Source organism: Cucurbita maxima, unplaced genomic scaffold (genome assembly GCF_002738345.1).
Source record: "Cucurbita maxima cultivar Rimu unplaced genomic scaffold, Cmax_1.0 Cma_Scf00007, whole genome shotgun sequence".
NCBI lineage: Eukaryota > Viridiplantae > Streptophyta > Magnoliopsida > Cucurbitales > Cucurbitaceae > Cucurbita > Cucurbita maxima.
The window spans coordinates 4042499-4059803 of NW_019272023.1; the positions used below are offsets into that span (position 1 = coordinate 4042499).

The 17305-nt window shown below is 35.2% G+C and overlaps 2 protein-coding genes across 2 annotated transcripts; one reads left to right on the forward strand and one right to left on the reverse strand.

The window, feature by feature from the left end:
* The first annotated feature begins 4855 nt into the window (after positions 1 to 4855).
* LOC111481999 (transcription factor TCP12-like) lies at positions 4856 to 5979 on the forward strand. Its single transcript, XM_023127624.1, has 2 exons — positions 4856 to 5712; positions 5791 to 5979. Exons 1-2 carry the CDS (start codon positions 4856 to 4858, stop codon positions 5795 to 5797), a joined length of 864 nt encoding a protein of 287 aa, XP_022983392.1. The 3' UTR covers positions 5798 to 5979.
* A 3633-nt stretch (positions 5980 to 9612) lies between these two features.
* LOC111482152 (isoprenylcysteine alpha-carbonyl methylesterase ICME-like) lies at positions 9613 to 15884 on the reverse strand. The gene is made up of 11 exons (XM_023127826.1): positions 15537 to 15884; positions 15079 to 15155; positions 13874 to 13943; positions 13699 to 13779; positions 13032 to 13106; positions 12374 to 12475; positions 12152 to 12292; positions 11253 to 11318; positions 11019 to 11162; positions 10481 to 10571; positions 9613 to 10067 (listed from the first exon to the last, which is right to left on the reverse strand). The coding sequence occupies exons 1-11, from the start codon at positions 15761 to 15763 to the stop codon at positions 9906 to 9908; spliced, it is 1236 nt and encodes a 411-aa protein (XP_022983594.1). The 5' UTR covers positions 15764 to 15884; the 3' UTR covers positions 9613 to 9905.
* Between the last annotated feature and the right edge of the window lie 1421 nt (positions 15885 to 17305).

Sequence of the window (17305 nt, forward strand, 5' to 3'; positions counted from 1 at the left end):
GTAGTAAATAGTAGAGAAAATTGAATTTTTATTTAATTTCTTCCCCATATTTTTTCCTATTTTTCTTCTTCTTTTCTTTAAGTAATATAATTATAAACGTATTAATATATTTTTTAAGAGTAATAAATTCAAATCTTTTCTATTAAAAAAATAAAATAAAAAAAAGATATTTTTAAGAAATTTAAAATAATTCAAAAACATTTTGAGACTATTTATTAAACCATAAAAATAATTAAAAAAATCTAAATCACAATAAAAAAAATAATTAAAAAAAGAAATCTTATAAAAGAAGTGTTTCACTTTTGGCCTTGCTTTTTCTCAAAAGCAATATATCAATTAAAATAATAATATATTTTATTTATTTGCAAAATGAGAGTATATATTCCCATTTCTATTGTCAAATCAAACCTTTAAAATATCTAATTTATTCCATTCTTCAAAATAAATTAAAAAATTAAAAAAATTTACCACCGAAAAATAATATTCGGCGTCGAATGACCTCGGAATTTTTCGATGGTTAAGAAATACGCTTAATTTTAGATTTTTATGATTGAATCACTGAAAAGAAAGATACATCTTGTTTGTGTCAACGACCCAAAATTGAGTTAACTGACTCAGTTGTTGGTGAGTACTCGAGAGTGAGTACGACATGTAATAATAGAAATTTAATATTTTAAAATGTTTTATTTAAATTAAGCATTTATGACGTGATAATTCTAAAAGAAATTGAAATTTTAATATTAAAAAAAAACATTTAGCCTATGATGGATGTACTTCATATGGGCTTTGGGCTATCAATATGTAACTCTATTGGATAAGGCCATAAATAGTTTGGAGTCTTTAAATTCTCGGTTGGTAATGGAAAGACGAGCTTCTCCATTGGAATGGTATCTGCTCGAAGAGCCCATACTCGACTCTCGAGATTTATGGACCGTCTCATAAAGACTTTCGATTTGACAAATTTCAAACAATCCCAATGTTTGGCAAATCAGTAAAAGAGAATCGACTAGTTTAATTCTGATTTGAATAGGTTTCTAATAGAAAATACTTTAACCTCAGGAATCGAACGTGACTATACCGAGCCCTACCATATTCTCTCATATTGAGTCACATGTAACGCGGGTTGAAGCTCGGGATAGGAATGGAATAATTTTGGGTCGGACGAGATACACTGTGCAAAAAGTTGTGAGCAAAAAAGGTAGGCAAGGGGGGGCCTTAGAAGAATATTTCACATTTTTCATAACATCCAATGTTTTTCATAATGATTTTGTTCTTCATCTTTATATATATTTGTCACCTTTTGTACGAGCCCACTTTATATTTGATTCCTTCTCTAAACATAACCTACATTTAACTCATCTACCAATTATGAAAGGAAACGGAAAAAATTGAAACGAAATCCTCGTTGAATGCACGTTTGGTCAACTTATGTTGATCGGGCATGTTGAGCTCGTCGAATTAAGGTCAAGAACAAAATTTGAGCTTTAATGACGGTAAAACGAGAGTCGACCGAGTCAATGGTCAATTAGGGTTACTAGTTTGAAAAAATAATGCACTGCACAATCTACATCCCTTAACAGGTCTCTCTCAGTTCTCTTATCGCTCTTTAAGCTCGTGGTACCATTCAACCAACCCATAACAACTCAAGTCCACCACTAGCAAATTATAATGGTCCAAACTCAATGCTAGCTGATATTATTCTCTTTGGACTTTCTCTTTCACGCTTTCCCTCAAGACTTTAAAACACGTATGCTAGGGGAAAGGTTTTCATACCCTTATAAAGTGTGTTTCGTTCTCCTTCCCAACCAATGTAGGATATCACAATTTACAAATGGTATCAGAGACAGACACCAGACTATGTGTTAGCGAGGAGGTTGTTCCCCGAATGAGGATAAACACGAGGCGGTGTGCCAGTAAGGACGCTAGGTCCCGAATAGGGGTCGATTGAAGAAAGGAACAAGTGTCAACGAGGACGTTGGGCCCTGAAGCGGGTGTATTATGATATCCCACATTGGTTCGAGAGAAGAACGAAACACCCTTTATAAAGTAGTAGAAAACCCAAAGAGGTCAATATCTGATAGCGGTGGATCTGGGAGAAATGATTTGTTTTCCTCTCCAACCGATGTGGAATCAACACGTTCGGGAACATGAACAATATAGAATTTGGGCATTATTACAATGATCAAAACATAGTTTGTCAGAAGCTACTATTGATGGAGGCCAACAATTTAACTTTTAGCGTTACAAACCCATACTTCACAAATCAAATAGTAACAAAAGAACAGACATATGAATGACAATGCTTGGCCTTGTTACTCATCTATTATTGCCTACCTTATTTGTTTTTGTCCATATTGACTTCTTATGCTCGATTTCCTTATTTGTGTTTTACGTTGTATTACTACTTTTTCAATTCTCGTTAATCAACGTCTGCGTTGTGTTGGTTAGGTTAGACATTATCGAGCAATCTAAACAACCAGTTTGAGTAATCTTTTCCGATTCGAAGATTCATAGCGATTCTCCGAACATAACTTACTCGAACGCTCGTTCCAATCCTCACAAAATTTGATTCGAAGTTAATGGAAATGGGTAATGGGTAATTTAGAAAACAAGCCAATTTTCCAAATTGGAAAGTGAAAAATGAGGCCCCAATGATTTTGTTGTACTCAAATGGGTTGATGTGGGTAAGAGGTCCTATCATGTCTCTCCACTTGGTCATGCCAGAAAGGCAACCATTTATTTTAAATTAGGGTTCATCTCCATTCATCAACCAACCACTTCATTTATTCGGCTGGAAGGGCCAATGATCAAAAGTTTTCGGGATGTAAAACGACCCGTTTGGATTAGAATTCGAAATCCAGATTTGACACTCGATGGCTTTGGTATTCTCGAGTGAAGACTCTCCTCATAGACCAACACGAGTCGTTCTAGCATGTTTACTATCTCTATAGACCAACATGAGTCATTGTAGCATGTTTACTATCTCTATAGACCAACACGAGTCGTTGTAGCATGTTTTGTCCTCATTCACATGCATCACAGGAAAATTTCAAAGTCACCCAACATAGAATTATTGCTCCAAGTAAAAGCACGTTTAACCATTAAGTTTCTATGATTGAACCACTGAAAAGGAAGACACATCTTGTTGGTATAGATAGTAACTTTCATTTCCTTTTGCGAATCAATTCTTTCTTTGAATGCCACATCACACAGCTATATTATGATCGATCAAGACAAAACCAAAAGTAACGCAAACATTGAGTCTAAGCTATACATGCAACTCTAATGACAAAACTTGGGCAATCATTCAATAATGTCGACCTCGATCGACAAAAAAAAACAAGTTTCTTCAAGTAACGTCGAGGAAAATAGAACGGTAAGATCATTCAATTCTAACTATTAAAAGATTTGTTTCTAATCGTCAATAATACATCAGTTAGACATGGGCCTTTACCACATTGTCGGGCGACACTTGTCGAGCGGAGAGAGTATGACAGAGGGGCACAAGAGAGAAGAGCAGAAGCTTTATTAATGCTAGAGAGAGAGAGAGAGGAGAGAGAAAAATGGTTAGAGAGCCATAAGAGGTCAAGGTTAAGCAGGTTGTACATGCAGTGAGTGTCCTAGGAACTTTCTTGTCAACACATAAAAGCAAAGACAACGCATCATGTTGCCCTTTTAACACGTAATTCATTGTCTTTTAAACATCATTGCCTTCTTATTATACATATACACCGATGTCAAATCCCGACATTAAGGATTTACGTTTTTTAGGTAAATTTTAACGGAGTTCATGGATTGAGTTGGATCAGGTTAGAATCTTCTTAGATCCAATCTAACCATTCGGGTGGTAAAAATTTACAATTCAAACGCTATTTGTTAAGTAATGAACCGAACAAAACCCAACCTAACTTAAGTATAAAATATATGGGTTCGATTGGCTCGAGTTGTTGGAGTTATTTTTCCAAATTTTACTTAAAACATATGTACAAACATTATATCCAAATTTAAAAATTTATGAACTAAATTAGCTCATAAAATTTTCATTTATTAGCCTGAATTATATGGATTGAGTTAAGTTGAGTTGAGTTATAAACTGTTTTGAATCCTCGATAAAAATTTCACGAAATCATATATACCTTTCAGAAATTTTTTTTTTTGTACCTCTTCATTCGTGTGAGTAACCCTAATCTAAAGGGGAATGCCACAAATTTATAGGGCTCCCTTTAGTCTTTAAACATGACATTATTATCTTATTATGTTGGGCACACTAAAAATTCTTTTTTTTTTTCTTTTGAATGATCCGCGATCGAAATGTGTCGAAACAAATAACTGAAATAGAAGAACAACTTGAAGGGAGAGAGCTTTTAAACCGAAGAACTTACACTTATACTTTTCAATTCTATTTGTTGCTTTGAAAATAACATACATCTGATAAGTATTTTACATAAAACACAACTAATCTCCTAAACTTTCGGCCCAAATTAAACTACTACTAAGGATTCTTGGTGATTAAAGATTAACGATTTTCCTAAAGATCACGAGCACCATTAAAGTTCTACTTAGTTATAACAAACGTTAAAAAAGCGAAAAGTTCAAATCTTTCTCTTATGGGGTTACGAAATTTGTATGAACTAATGGATTTTTAAATGAATTTTCAAAGCTAAAACCTACCAATTTAGAACTATAACTGAGTTTCTTGAAGGTTCTTCCTTTGTTGGCATATCAAGTGGCAATCTCCCACGTTTGAGGGCCCAATCCAAACAAAAAGATACCAAAAAATGGCATTTTTAATGGGTAGAGAGTTCTTTGAGTTTCATATCACTTCCAAAATCCAAACAAAAAGATAGAAAAAAAAATGGCATCTTCAAGCTTCAATCTCAACCCTTTCCCTTGCTTTCCTCTTGCCTTTCCTTCACTTCTCAACCATGACCCTTCACCCAACAACCCTACTTTCAACTTCAATCAACCCCATCTAGATCCACTCTCATTTCTTCCTCCCTATTTCCCGATCGCCCACTTCTCGGCGTCCGCTACGGGGAACAGTATCCAAGCTCTCGGCGACATCCCGAGTGCTCTTACTGTCGGGACGGGGACGGGGACGAGGATGGGGAAGAAGGATCGACATAGCAAGATTTACACAGCACAGGGTTTACGGGATCGGAGAGTGAGATTATCCATCGATATAGCTCGAAAGTTCTTTGATTTGCAAGATATGTTAGGGTATGACAAAGCTAGCAAAACCCTAGAGTGGCTTTTTGGTAAATCTAGAAAAGCAATTAAAGAGCTTTCAAGGTCCAAGTATGGAAATGTTGAAGATAAGGAGGAAGATAGTGAAAAAGTTGAAGTTTTTAATCTTCTTGCTAAAGAATCAAGAGCCAAGGCACGAGCAAGAGCCACGGACGACGACGACGACAATGACAATGACAATGACAATGACAAAAAATATTATGGTCATCAGATGAGCCATGTTGAGGAAGTTTCAGATCATTGGAGTACTGAAACTTCAAATCTATCAATGGAGGAATACTCTTTCATGAACAAGAGAAGGATTTGTGCTATCAAGTTCATCGGCGGCGACGACAACGAAAATATGAAACCGTGTCGGGACGACGATGCCGAAGCTTCAAAAGGGCATTTACAAGAACACTCCATGATCAAGAGGAAATGGAAAGCTTCCTCCATTGATGGCATCCCAAGTTATCCTTTTTCCAAGTAATTTCAACCATCAAAGTCTTGAAATTTCTGCTTTTTTACCCTAAAATTTCTGATTTTTCTATGTTTTTTTTGCAGGATTTGAGAGTTTAATGAAAACCCTTTTGAGAAATTAAGGATAAAATGCAGCCAAGAACGTCAAAACATGGCCTTTTTTAGATCATATTATAATAATTAAAGACTGATGATGATGTTTTTTCCTGCTTTATTAAGGTCATCAGATCATGTTTGATTTCCGTCCTTGGTTTATCCGAATATATATTGTCTTTGTCTTATGCATATCTTCAAATGACAATAGTTTATGGTTTTGGTTGTCAATGGAGGTTGGATTTTGTGAATTTGTTGTCGGGGACATATCAATGTGTGCCAAGTTAATGATGAGTTGACGTCGGGAGCATCGAGGAAGAAGTAAACGTTCTTCCTAGGGTTGCTAGATATGTCTTAAAATTACTTCTGTTATGTCCAAAATCACTTTAGAACATATTTCAAACATTAAAAATCATTTTAATGTTATGAAACGTGAGATCTTATGTCGGTTGGAGAGGGGAATAAAACATTTGTTATAAGAATGTGGAAACCTCTCCTTAGCAGATGCGTTTTAAAACCGTGAAGCTGACGGTGATACGTAACAGGCCAAAACGGATAATATTTGCTAACAATAGGCTTGTGTTGTTACATGAAAATGACGTTTTCTGTGATTCTAAACAAAACAAAAGAGATTTTAACCGTTTCAAAATAATTTTTAAACATGTTCTTTAATAGGTTTTTTTGTCATGTAAGTAGTTCTAAATAGGTTATCATGATTTAACTCGATATTAGAGATTTATGAGTTCTAGTCTTTGCTATGTTATTCATTCTCGTTCTATTCATATAATTGCTATACGAGCTAGAATTTAGGAAGGTATTTGAATTGAGAGGAAAATCGAGCATATTTATATCAAATCAAGTTTTCGATTTGAGTACTGATTGATTCATTATTTCTAGAGCTTTGTGCTCATTGCTTTAGGGCATTTGAGTTCATGTGTTAAAAAAAAAAAAAAATCAAAAAAGATATTTGAAAATGAAAGTAAAAGTGCAAATAAATGTCAAAAAAATGATTGACATGAAACATTAGCAACCTAGCTTCCTCTTTTTGTTGACAACATTTGTGCACTAAAAGTTTGTCGAGTTTTTTGATTTTCTTTTTCGAGATTAATAGTGTTAATTTACATAATGAAACAGAGTCGTTTGTCAAAATTAAATCGTGGGTTTAGTTTGTATTTGTTTGGTTTGCTTAAGAAGCTAAATGAGTTCGAGAGAAACCAGGTGTATACACTAAGGTCATCTGGAGTGGGAAGATTCGAGTATTCAAACTCTTAGGTCGAGGATAAATGCGTAAACCATTTGACCAATGTTCAAGTTGATAGAATCGATGAAGTAAAAACATAAATAAAAAGAAACGTTGAATGAAGTTTCTTTTAGTAACATAGGACTCGATTAGTTGACATATTAAATACAGTTGAGATCGAGCATTCTCACGTGTTGAACAATATTTTTTTTGTATTTGAATACCGGAAAGTATAGATACTAAAATAAAATAAATCTCGAGTAAGATTTAAGGATATTAAAGGTGATTAGTAGAGAATAATGATGGTAAGTATTATTAGATAATGGAATTTGGGGAGAAGGGAAAGAAAAAGGAGTGATTTGAGAGTAGGGGTAGGGGTAAGGGGAAATACGAAAAGGGCTTTGAAACCACAACCAGCCAGGCCCCATCTTCATAAATATTATAAAATTCCCACTTATTTTATTTATTTTTGACCGTACGTGTCCAAATTAGAGACCTCCCGAGAACGGGGCATAATCAAACGAAACAGTAAAGATGAATCTAAACATAGGTTCGTGCATAAGACGCTACCGATTTACGTTCAAGTTATTTAGTTCTATGATAATGTTGAACTATGCTAGGATATTAAATCGTCGCTTGTTGTTGTTGAAAATTATAAATTGATAGGTCTATTTGTGAACTTTTAATATATTTTATCTAAAATAATATTGAATTCATAATCATTATGAATGGTCGATAAAAAAATAAAAAATGTTTTTTTAACAACCTGACAACCCAACTCGAAAATATAGGGTTGGGTTGTGAAAAATTTTGGGTTGGGTTACCAATTCAACCCACCCGAACATTTGGGTTGGTTCAAAAAAACTCCCTCAACCCAATTCAACCCGACCCATGTACATCCCTACTAACTAATATCTTAAAGGTAAAGGTATAGTTCAATCTATCCGTAGTGTCTCTTGATGAATCTAAGCACAGTTCCCTATATAAGACACAAATTAACATCTTAAAGATAAATGGTTTGATCCATCAATTGTGTATGTTGATGAATCTAAGACATTAACTAACATCTTAAAAGTCGACTTGTGGTACTTGTTGGTGTTGTTGGACTAGAAAGAGAAACTAAAGCAAGAAAAAGGTGGAAAATTAGGAGTGCAGAAAAGCCAGTGGGGATGATGAGATGAGAAAGTTGGAGGGAGATGGGATTTTCTTTAACAGATTCCCAGGAAACAAACAGAAAATTTTGACTGAATCAGAAATGGTAAAATCTATCCCAAATATATATATATATATACCTTCCTCCATATGATGTGTCTGTAAAATTACTCTAAAAAGAAGATGAAGACATGCAAAGGTAACAATACAATGAACTGAGTGAATTTAGAGAGATAAAAAGAAGAGAGGTATCTAAATCTGTTGATGAACCCTTAGAAAATGAAACATAAAATGGAACACAAAATCCCATAAGTTTGGAAGCAATACACTTCAAAGTTAAGAGGTCTGAGTCTCTGACACTACACTCACTTCACTCTTCATTACATCTAACTCAAACCGCAGAACAGAACAGAAGCTATATATAGTGCAGTGATTCATATAATATATACATAACTTTTTAGGGTCTAGGGTTTATAAAAAACAATGGGTTTCTTACAATCCATGTTCTCCAGGTATGATCATCAAAGACATCAGCAAAATTTAAACTTATAGTACCTCAGATCTTTACTTTCTAGCTTTGCAGATTACACATACATACATACATACATACATATATATTGCCTTTAATGATGAGGAAGAGTACTTCACTTCCTTAAGAACTGTACTTTTTTATTTGAAAAGACTGAAAATTAAATGTTGGAGGAGGATATGATTGAATAGAAGGTTAAGACAATGGATTAAGAGTGGAGATTAGTGAAAAAAGAAAACTTAATGAACTAAATGGAAACTAAACATAAACCCTGTTCAAAACTGGTATCTTTGGCCAGACACAATCTTTCAGCCTCTCAACTTTCATACCATTAATAATGTGGTACTAAATTAGTCATTGAGGTTTAGTTTATGATTAAAAACATTATCTAATGAATGTCACTAATTAAATGTAAACACTCCTCTTAGTTCATTCACTCGAGGGAGTTCATTATCGTTCATAAATCAATGGTAATGTTTTTCAGTTGTTTAGCAAAAAGCTTATTGTAACCGCCCAAGTCTACCGTTAACAGATATTTTCATTTTTGGACTTTCTTTTTTGGGTTTCCTCTCAAGATTTTTAAAACGCGTCAACTATGAGAGGTTTCTAAACCTTTATAAAGAATATTTTGTTCTCCTCTCTAACTAATGTAAGATCTCACACTTAACAGTTTCGCTAATACTAAGTACCTAAGAACACACAAGTATTTTGTATAAACTACCACTTTCACTGAACAATAAAATTCTTCAAAGGCAAGAACTTAATAGTGATTAATAAGTCCTTAGATCAAATTTTTGCATCATATCAGTGGCAGTCTGAGTACGATGAATATGTAACTCTAGATCGTCGGTAGTCTGAATAAATGAATCAAAACAATGCACAGTGGAAAACGAATAAACGAATTGGTAGAGATATTATATAGCTATGTATTCAGACAATAATACATAATTCAATGGGTAATCTTAGGTTTGCTACTACTAGACCAACAATAGGCACTACTAATATCAGTAATGCAACAACGAATAGAAGTTTTGAATGCTCCCCTGCAACTGCTATTGCAGACTAGATTCAGGAGCTTCTATAGCAATATACATAATAGCCAATACACACAGTGAACACAGTGGTAATATTTTGATATTACCCACAGAAGCAGTCATTTGTAAGCATAAAGACGAGAGGAAGGCTTCAGAAAGGGCTAACCATTCGAGCCAATCTTATCAAAATCTCTGGAACAAGGCGTGGTTTTGGCGGGGCCATAGAATCCTTTGCAAGAGCTTCCTCATCGCCAGCATGTAATATGGAAACTATTTGATCAAATAGTTCATCATTTCCTCCCCGGAAAGGATCCTGCAAAAGATAATCATAAGTTTCACAAATTGACTTTGCAGAGTGATGAAAGCAGCAATCTCTCATCTTCCCCAAGTAGAACATGAAACGAAAGTAACATGAATCGCTTTTGACTTCTTGAAATAGAATGGTTAAGTTACCTCTCCTTTTCTAAGACTATTTATATAAGTGTGTATATAATTTAGTTAAATGAGTTTGTTAAAAGACATCGAAAAATAAGACGATCGAATTCCATAACCACATTTTTTGCACCTTCTCTTCCTAGATCTTTTGTGATAGCTTTGTGGAAGTCAAAAAGCCCAAAAAGTATTCAATTTTGGGTTTTGCTATCATATAAATCTTTCTGATATCAATCTTGAGAATAACCAAAAGAAAACAACAGAAGCTACAACAGAGCCATGAGATCAGCTTACTTGGAGGAACAAATCTGTATGAGTTTTTCCCTCATAGAGAAATAGGTCAGCTTGTGCCCCTGCTTTACGAAGTGTCTCCACAAACGTTACACTGCAAATTTGAAATTAGCGTATGAAAGTTTAAAGGACATAGAACTTATTCATCCAACCACGTGAATATATTTTTTGATGGCAAAGTGCTGCTTGAAGTCGCAAACAGCGTATGTACGCCATAATTGGATTGCTTTTCTTTTTACTGGTTTCATAGCTATGCATAATTTACATACTAGTATGAGAGCAGGAGCCGATTAGCAAACATCTATTATAAGATTTCAGAAAAGCTATAAAATCTTGATAAGTAGAAGGCCATATGCGCTTTTTTCTTTCCACTCCAAGTACATACTTTAAACCACTAAAAATACCGTCTTTCACATTCACCAATTCAAACGAAATTAAAAAATGCAGCACTTAACTATTCCATAAATTGAAGAAAATAGGTTACTTAAAATAATTTATTAGCATTCATCTGATATCAATTCAATAAGAGTATCTCACTAACCTGGCATCTGACGGGATTGAATAATCACCAGCGCCATGGAAAAGAACAAAAGATGGTAAACTGGGTACAACATCTCTAATGCTAGGATCTTGGATTCTTATTTCCGGGGAAAATTTGGACAAAGATTCTTCACCTTCCATTATGCTACAGAAAAACAAAATGGCACGAATTGAAAAAGAATAGGTTGACATAACTCAGTCAGTAATGAAGAGAAACGTGACATTTAGAACCTACCTCAAAAAGACGGAACGATATAAACCCCGACTATCAAAGTGATCAATTAGTTTCAATAAGTTATACCTGTTCACAGAATTCAGAAAAGGAAACTTGAGTACAGGGTCCTCATCCATGAACCGAACAAGAAAGAAAATTGCACAGTCATCAAACTGGGACCTCTTACAGCAATGAATTAAAATTATGAAGAGCAGCGGTCAATTAAAGACGTTTCTACTACTTTCTAGCAGGACTACATTTTGACGAATGAAGTGTTTGTGAAATTCAATCCCAAATATATGGGCTTCAACTTTTAATATCTATAGAATGCAAGGCATTTCCCTTGTCCCCACATACAGATAATAAAAAAATTGAGAGGAAAAGGCATATAAACCATTGGCACGAAAAAGGATCAACCAAGTGGAGGCCTTTCAGTTTTTATAAGGTCCCCTTAAGCTATACTCTGAAAGGAAAGTAAAAGCATTTACACCAGTCAAGAGCCAATACAAAAACATGACCAGAGAATCTACCCAAGGGGAGGGATTTGTTGTTAAATCTCCAGAGATGAGAAGTTGAGAGGTTAAATTCAGTAGTAGAGCCATCAATTAGCAACAACAAGCTTTTTTTTTTATTGCACAAGTCCAGGAAAAATATGGATAACGTCTATGATTCAAATTCTTCTCATCTTTACTTATCTCTCATCCTGTTGTTCTATTCTGTCTAACACCTTTTAAGCACAAGAATAACACAAAAGTACTTCATCTAAGTGGTCTTCTGAAAAGAACAGAAAATTTATCATTGGTGGCCAAGCATACAATGTTCAATCGTAGACAAATTACAGAGGCTTGGTGCTATTATTTATAAAATTTCCTGGAATCCCAAAAATGCCATAAGAATGAAGCGATTTACTAAGAATTTACCCTCCAGATAAACCAAAATAAGCTTTTATTTGGGAGACACTCCAATCTACACTTTCTTCTTTTCCAGCTTCTTTGATTGCTTGCTCCAAGAAGGCACAAACGGAAATATGTGCACCAGCTGATTGTCCCATCAGAAAGATTCTATTCAGATTGGGAAAATAAATATAATAAGATAGTGAACATGTGATGAGGGGTGAGAAAACGAAGAAATTATTCAGTCACCTGTCCTGATCTCCTCCATAGTCTGCTATATTCTTGCATACATATGAAATTCCTTGAGAAATATCTTTCACCATGTCACTAATTGTACCCTGGGGGAAATTTCTGTAAGGTAGAGATTTCTGAGATTAGGATAGAAATCTAGGACATGGATAAGAAAGACACATTTCTTAAAATATACATTTTTCAAAAATGGATATTATTTTTATACCTAAAAGAAGTGTGAAGTTTAGTCATGCATTTAAACAAATTTGATGGGCTAACTCTTAACAAATTATTATTTTTGTCATATATTACTATTTGTGTCAGCTAATTATGTTTAACAATAGTTTGATACATAACTAACAAGTGATAGAACTATATTAACTTTGTATAACTAGATCTGACTGTGCGAATAAGTACCCTACCCATGTTCAACATGTATTGGAGTATCAATATGTCCTAACACATGTTGGATACAGGCACATTACCCGGGCTAAAGGTCTAAGCTTCTGAGATTGACAAATGTCATTCAGGCAAGTTTCTTGCACCCATCATTCTTCTATCAAAGAACAAACCAGCAGACTCAACATCCCCCCCCCCTCCAGAAAATAAATAATAAAGAAAGGAAGAGAAGAGGTAAAAAAGTTTGTCGTGGTAATGGTTGAAGATAATGCATTACCTGTAGTCAATCGAGGCTACAATGACGTCTCTCTCTGCCAACTGCAGTCCTAAAAGTGCTCCCCAGGCTTTATACCTAAATCATTAACATTAATATTCTATTGCCATATGGGAAACTGAGAAGCAAAAAAGCTTCCATGAATAGATAACTAAACAAATCAATTTGCTATGTTGGCACATGTCCTTACAGAAAAAAAAAAAAGTGATTTGGCCCTTTTAGTTTTTTCATAATTCTTAAAGGTTGCCCCAGGATATAAGTTTATCATTCCCGACACCCCACACCGAAAAGAAATCCCTCTTGGAGAAAACATTTACAAGAAGAAGGGAAAGGCTATAATTATTATGTGGTTATTGCAGCTATAGTCCTCTTCGAGAAAACTTGGAAAGGAATAGAATTCCTGAGGATCCTGACGAGATACCATCATGATTCTCAATCTTTTTTCCTTCCTATCCTCCTTTTGGAGCACTCAAAGAGCTTTTGAAATCATTGCTGTTTTTTAGTTAAGGCCAACAAACTAACCTGTGTACAGAAAAGATTAGAAAATAATACCATGGAGTAGTGTATTGTAGCAATAAAATTCTATAGCTTTTGAAGAAGAACATAGCTTTATGAAACCAACACCGAAATTCATTACAGAATGGATAAGCAGAATCCTCAGATCACTAACCCAATAATCCAAGCTCCGCCACTAACAAATATCACAACTGGTTTTTTTGTATCAGTATTTGTAGGTAGATACAGATCCAAGCTGAAACATCATTCCAAAGAAGAAGAAAAAAAAAATCATGATTTAGATAATGGTCAATGCAGAAATATAACAGTTACCTGTCCTAAGCACATACCTATTTCTCGGTTGGTTTCCATAAATAATATCCCTCCGAACCTGACTTGAGAAGTAATAATCATACATAACTGTTGTAAACAAAAGACAATCAGATCTGCCTTTTCTCCAGTGCATACAATCATGCGGGAATTTTTCCAATAATAATATTTCAGTAAAATTTCCGTAAATTGAGATGACAACGTTAATATGAGAGCATGATATTTTCCTTTTTACAGAATGTAACTAAAACGTTGAAATGATAGCAAAAATTGCAGGTTGTGTGCTCGCATATGCTCATCGATGATTTTATTATAACAGGAACCCATTCAGGACTTGGTATTTCCATCTAATTTGATGTTGATTTCACTGATCAATTTGTTGTACACATGATATCCCTTGCACCTGAGTTAATGTTTATCCTTACCAAAAAGCAAAGTGAATCCAGAATAATGGGGACAAAACAAAGTGGATAATTTTCATCCGTTCAACTCGTAAGAGGCAGAAACACCATTTGGAGTATTGATGTTATAAACATGATTATACAGCCTCTCATATTTTATGGCTTGGTCCTGGCGGATTATTGGTGCACAGACTCCCTTTGTCTATCAGAGAACAGAGAATTAGTAAGCGATTTATTTATGCAGAGTGCACCTACCAGTTGAGTGACTTTTTTCATTAATCTTCTTAACTTCTAGACATAGTTGGGACATGTAAAGGGAAAATTAGAACACAACTTTCCATTTACCATTGAAAAATCATGGAAAAGAAAAAATAAAGAACAAGGATGTTATGAACCAACAACCACCATGAGATTGTTCTATTGGAAGGACCAAAGAGTAAGAAGTAAACTTAAACACTCTTCCTTAGAGGTCCCTAACCAAACTATTTACTTAGTACAAGCTTCATTAGGCTAAACATCATAAAACTTGACTATTGTTCGAGTGAGTTTACTCAATCTACAAAAATGATTGCCCATAAGAACGGGAATGATAGATCAAAAGAGAGTGCTATTAAGAAGTTAGTGAGAAAGGCAGGCGAGACAAACTTCACAGATTTTAGAGGCTTCTAATAGTGCTTTAATTTGTATTCCCGACGGAATTTGGCCATAAAACCTCCACCCCAGATTTAAGTCTAAAGACAACAAAATTCCAAGAAGAATTTACAGGGAAAAAAAAAAACTGTCAGAGAAAAATGCACTTAGGCAATAAGCTATACAACAAATACCTTGAAGAAAACCGGGCATAAGCAGAATGGCATACACTGCAAGTGCAGTTAACTTTACGACCCACCGGTACCCTACCCTGAACGAAAAGAAGGGATCATGATATATTGAGAGAGGAAGAGCCCACTGAACAAGCAAAACTAATTTTCATTATGTTGATCTTCCATGATTAATTCAATTTTTTTTATCGACCCTCATGTTCGAACCAACGAAATTAATAAAATAAGAGATTCCATGATTAAAGTAAAATTCTAAGCCACGAGCTACTCGTTTCCTTTATAAAAAGCAGAATGGCATCGTGTTGGGGCTTGAAAACCAGCTACGAATTCTAATTACACGAAGCATTCTCCGAAATTTAGGGCATAATCCAACTCAAACTCACATTCACCTCTCAAACAGAACATTCAGGCTTCCAAATAATCGACAGAAAAGAGACAGAAAAAATCCATGTCCACATTACCCAAGAGATCGAAGGAGAGTGAAGCCCAACCGAGTAAGAAGAAGCGTTACCGCAGCAGCATGGCCAATATCTCGAGTAAACGACTGCTGACGCCGCGGCGCTTGGGGCTTCACAGCACCAAGACGGCTCGAAAGCAGACGCCGGGACTCCGCGGAATCCTCGTCAGAACGAATCCCTTGGCCGGAAAACTTCACGACAGGGCGGAGCCGGTCAGCCGGAACCGCCATCGACGGCCGAAAAGAGGAGAATCAAGGGGATGGAATCCGATCTAAAGGGAAAGTCGGGATGAGATACAGATTTGCACGTCTGATTTTGGTTCAACAGCACAACTTGAAAAGGATGTCAGATTGGAGCGAAAGGAATAAATAAAAGTTGGAAATTATTGGACGTTGCAACATTCCAATCAGATTGCCGCGTGTTTCTTACGTGGCAAACCGAATAACGATCTCCTTGTCCGATTGGGACTCCCATTTCATGGGTCTCTTCAAATTTTTTATTCATAATTTTCGTATTATCGGGTTCCATTAGACTTTTTTTATTTTTGAAAAATAGAGTTACGATCCAACTCGAGCCTAATTTATAGTTATAATTGTTAAGACATTGTTTTATTATATGTTTTTGGTCGGGATAAGCTTCTCGTCCCAACCGTTCCCTTGTCTCTTTGGATCCTTAGCTATTTTCCAACAATCTTGGATGCTAGTCCATCTCGATTAGTCTTAAGATGGTTTTATCTATTGATTCTTTTTACGCTTATTATAAATTTTGGAATTGCAGGTAAGTCTCGCTTTCATAGTTGTTATTGCTAAGACTCGCTTTCAGTTAAATAACATACAACTCAATGATAAAAAAAATGCTCGGGAACATGATCTTCCTCACAAGCTGAGAGCTCAAGCACTTGCTGTTGGGATTCTTCAAGCTTTGCAGACATATCTGACCGTTGTTTCTTCACTTCTTCTGCTTCCTATTGAGCTTGTTTTTTGTGTGATTCAGATACGCTCAGTTGATCACTTGTTTTCTTCAGCTTCTCTTGAAGTTGAGAAAGCCGTGACTCCAATTCAGCCACTTTGCTGGGCCCTTTACTCTTCTTTTGACAATGTGGACGAAAATCTGATAGAAAAGTTTCGTTTTCAGTTGCAAGATGAAAACAACTAGAATCGACAATTCATTCTTCATTGTAGTCTATAAAGATATGGGCATTTATAGAGACATCATCTTGATGTACAAATGAAGTCACATTTGTTGGTTGGTCAAGAACCTCAATAGTTAAACAGATCCCAAAATGGGTTTGAAGAATTTTTTATATACAACATTTGCTTCTGATTCCTGCATTTTGACTCGGAAATTTGGCTTAATATGGCCTGACTTTCAGCAACGATCACACACCACTTTCACCCGATAATCTCGTTTGAAATGACCAGGTTTTCCACATTTGTAACAAACTTTAAAAGACTTTTTTGACGACTTCTCACTTCTGAATTAATTCACTTTGCTTGATGAACGCTCTGAATGAAAATTCTGTCTCTTTTGATCTTTGACATACAACACATCTCCTGACTTTCGGGGAAGCTCGTTGCTGCTAATCATTTGTTTAATCAAAGCTTCTTGATTAGAAAGCAAATTCTCCAATTCAATAACTGTAGGTTGTTTTGCCCACCGTTGTATTAAGGAAACAAAGGGCATAAAGTCTTTTCGTAATCCACTAATAAGATAGCGTCATAATCGAGCATCACTCACTGCCTACTCAGCATCTAATTCTGAAATTTCAGAAC

What these genes read in the sequence shown, in the direction of transcription:
- LOC111481999 (XM_023127624.1), top strand. Translation starts at nt 4,856, where the DNA reads ATGGCATCTTCAAGCTTCAATCTCAACCCTTTCCCTTGCTTTCCTCTT.
- LOC111482152 (XM_023127826.1), bottom strand. Translation starts at nt 15,763, where the DNA reads ATGGCGGTTCCGGCTGACCGGCTCCGCCCTGTCGTGAAGTTTTCCGGC. An exon ending in GTAGCCTCGATTGACTACAG is followed by an intron (nt 12,476 to 13,031) that starts GTAATGCATTAT and finishes TCTACCTTACAG; the next exon opens with AAATTTCCCCCAGGGTACAA. An exon ending in TATGGAGGAGATCAGGACAG is followed by an intron (nt 12,293 to 12,373) that starts GTGACTGAATAA and finishes CAATCTGAATAG; the next exon opens with AATCTTTCTGATGGGACAAT.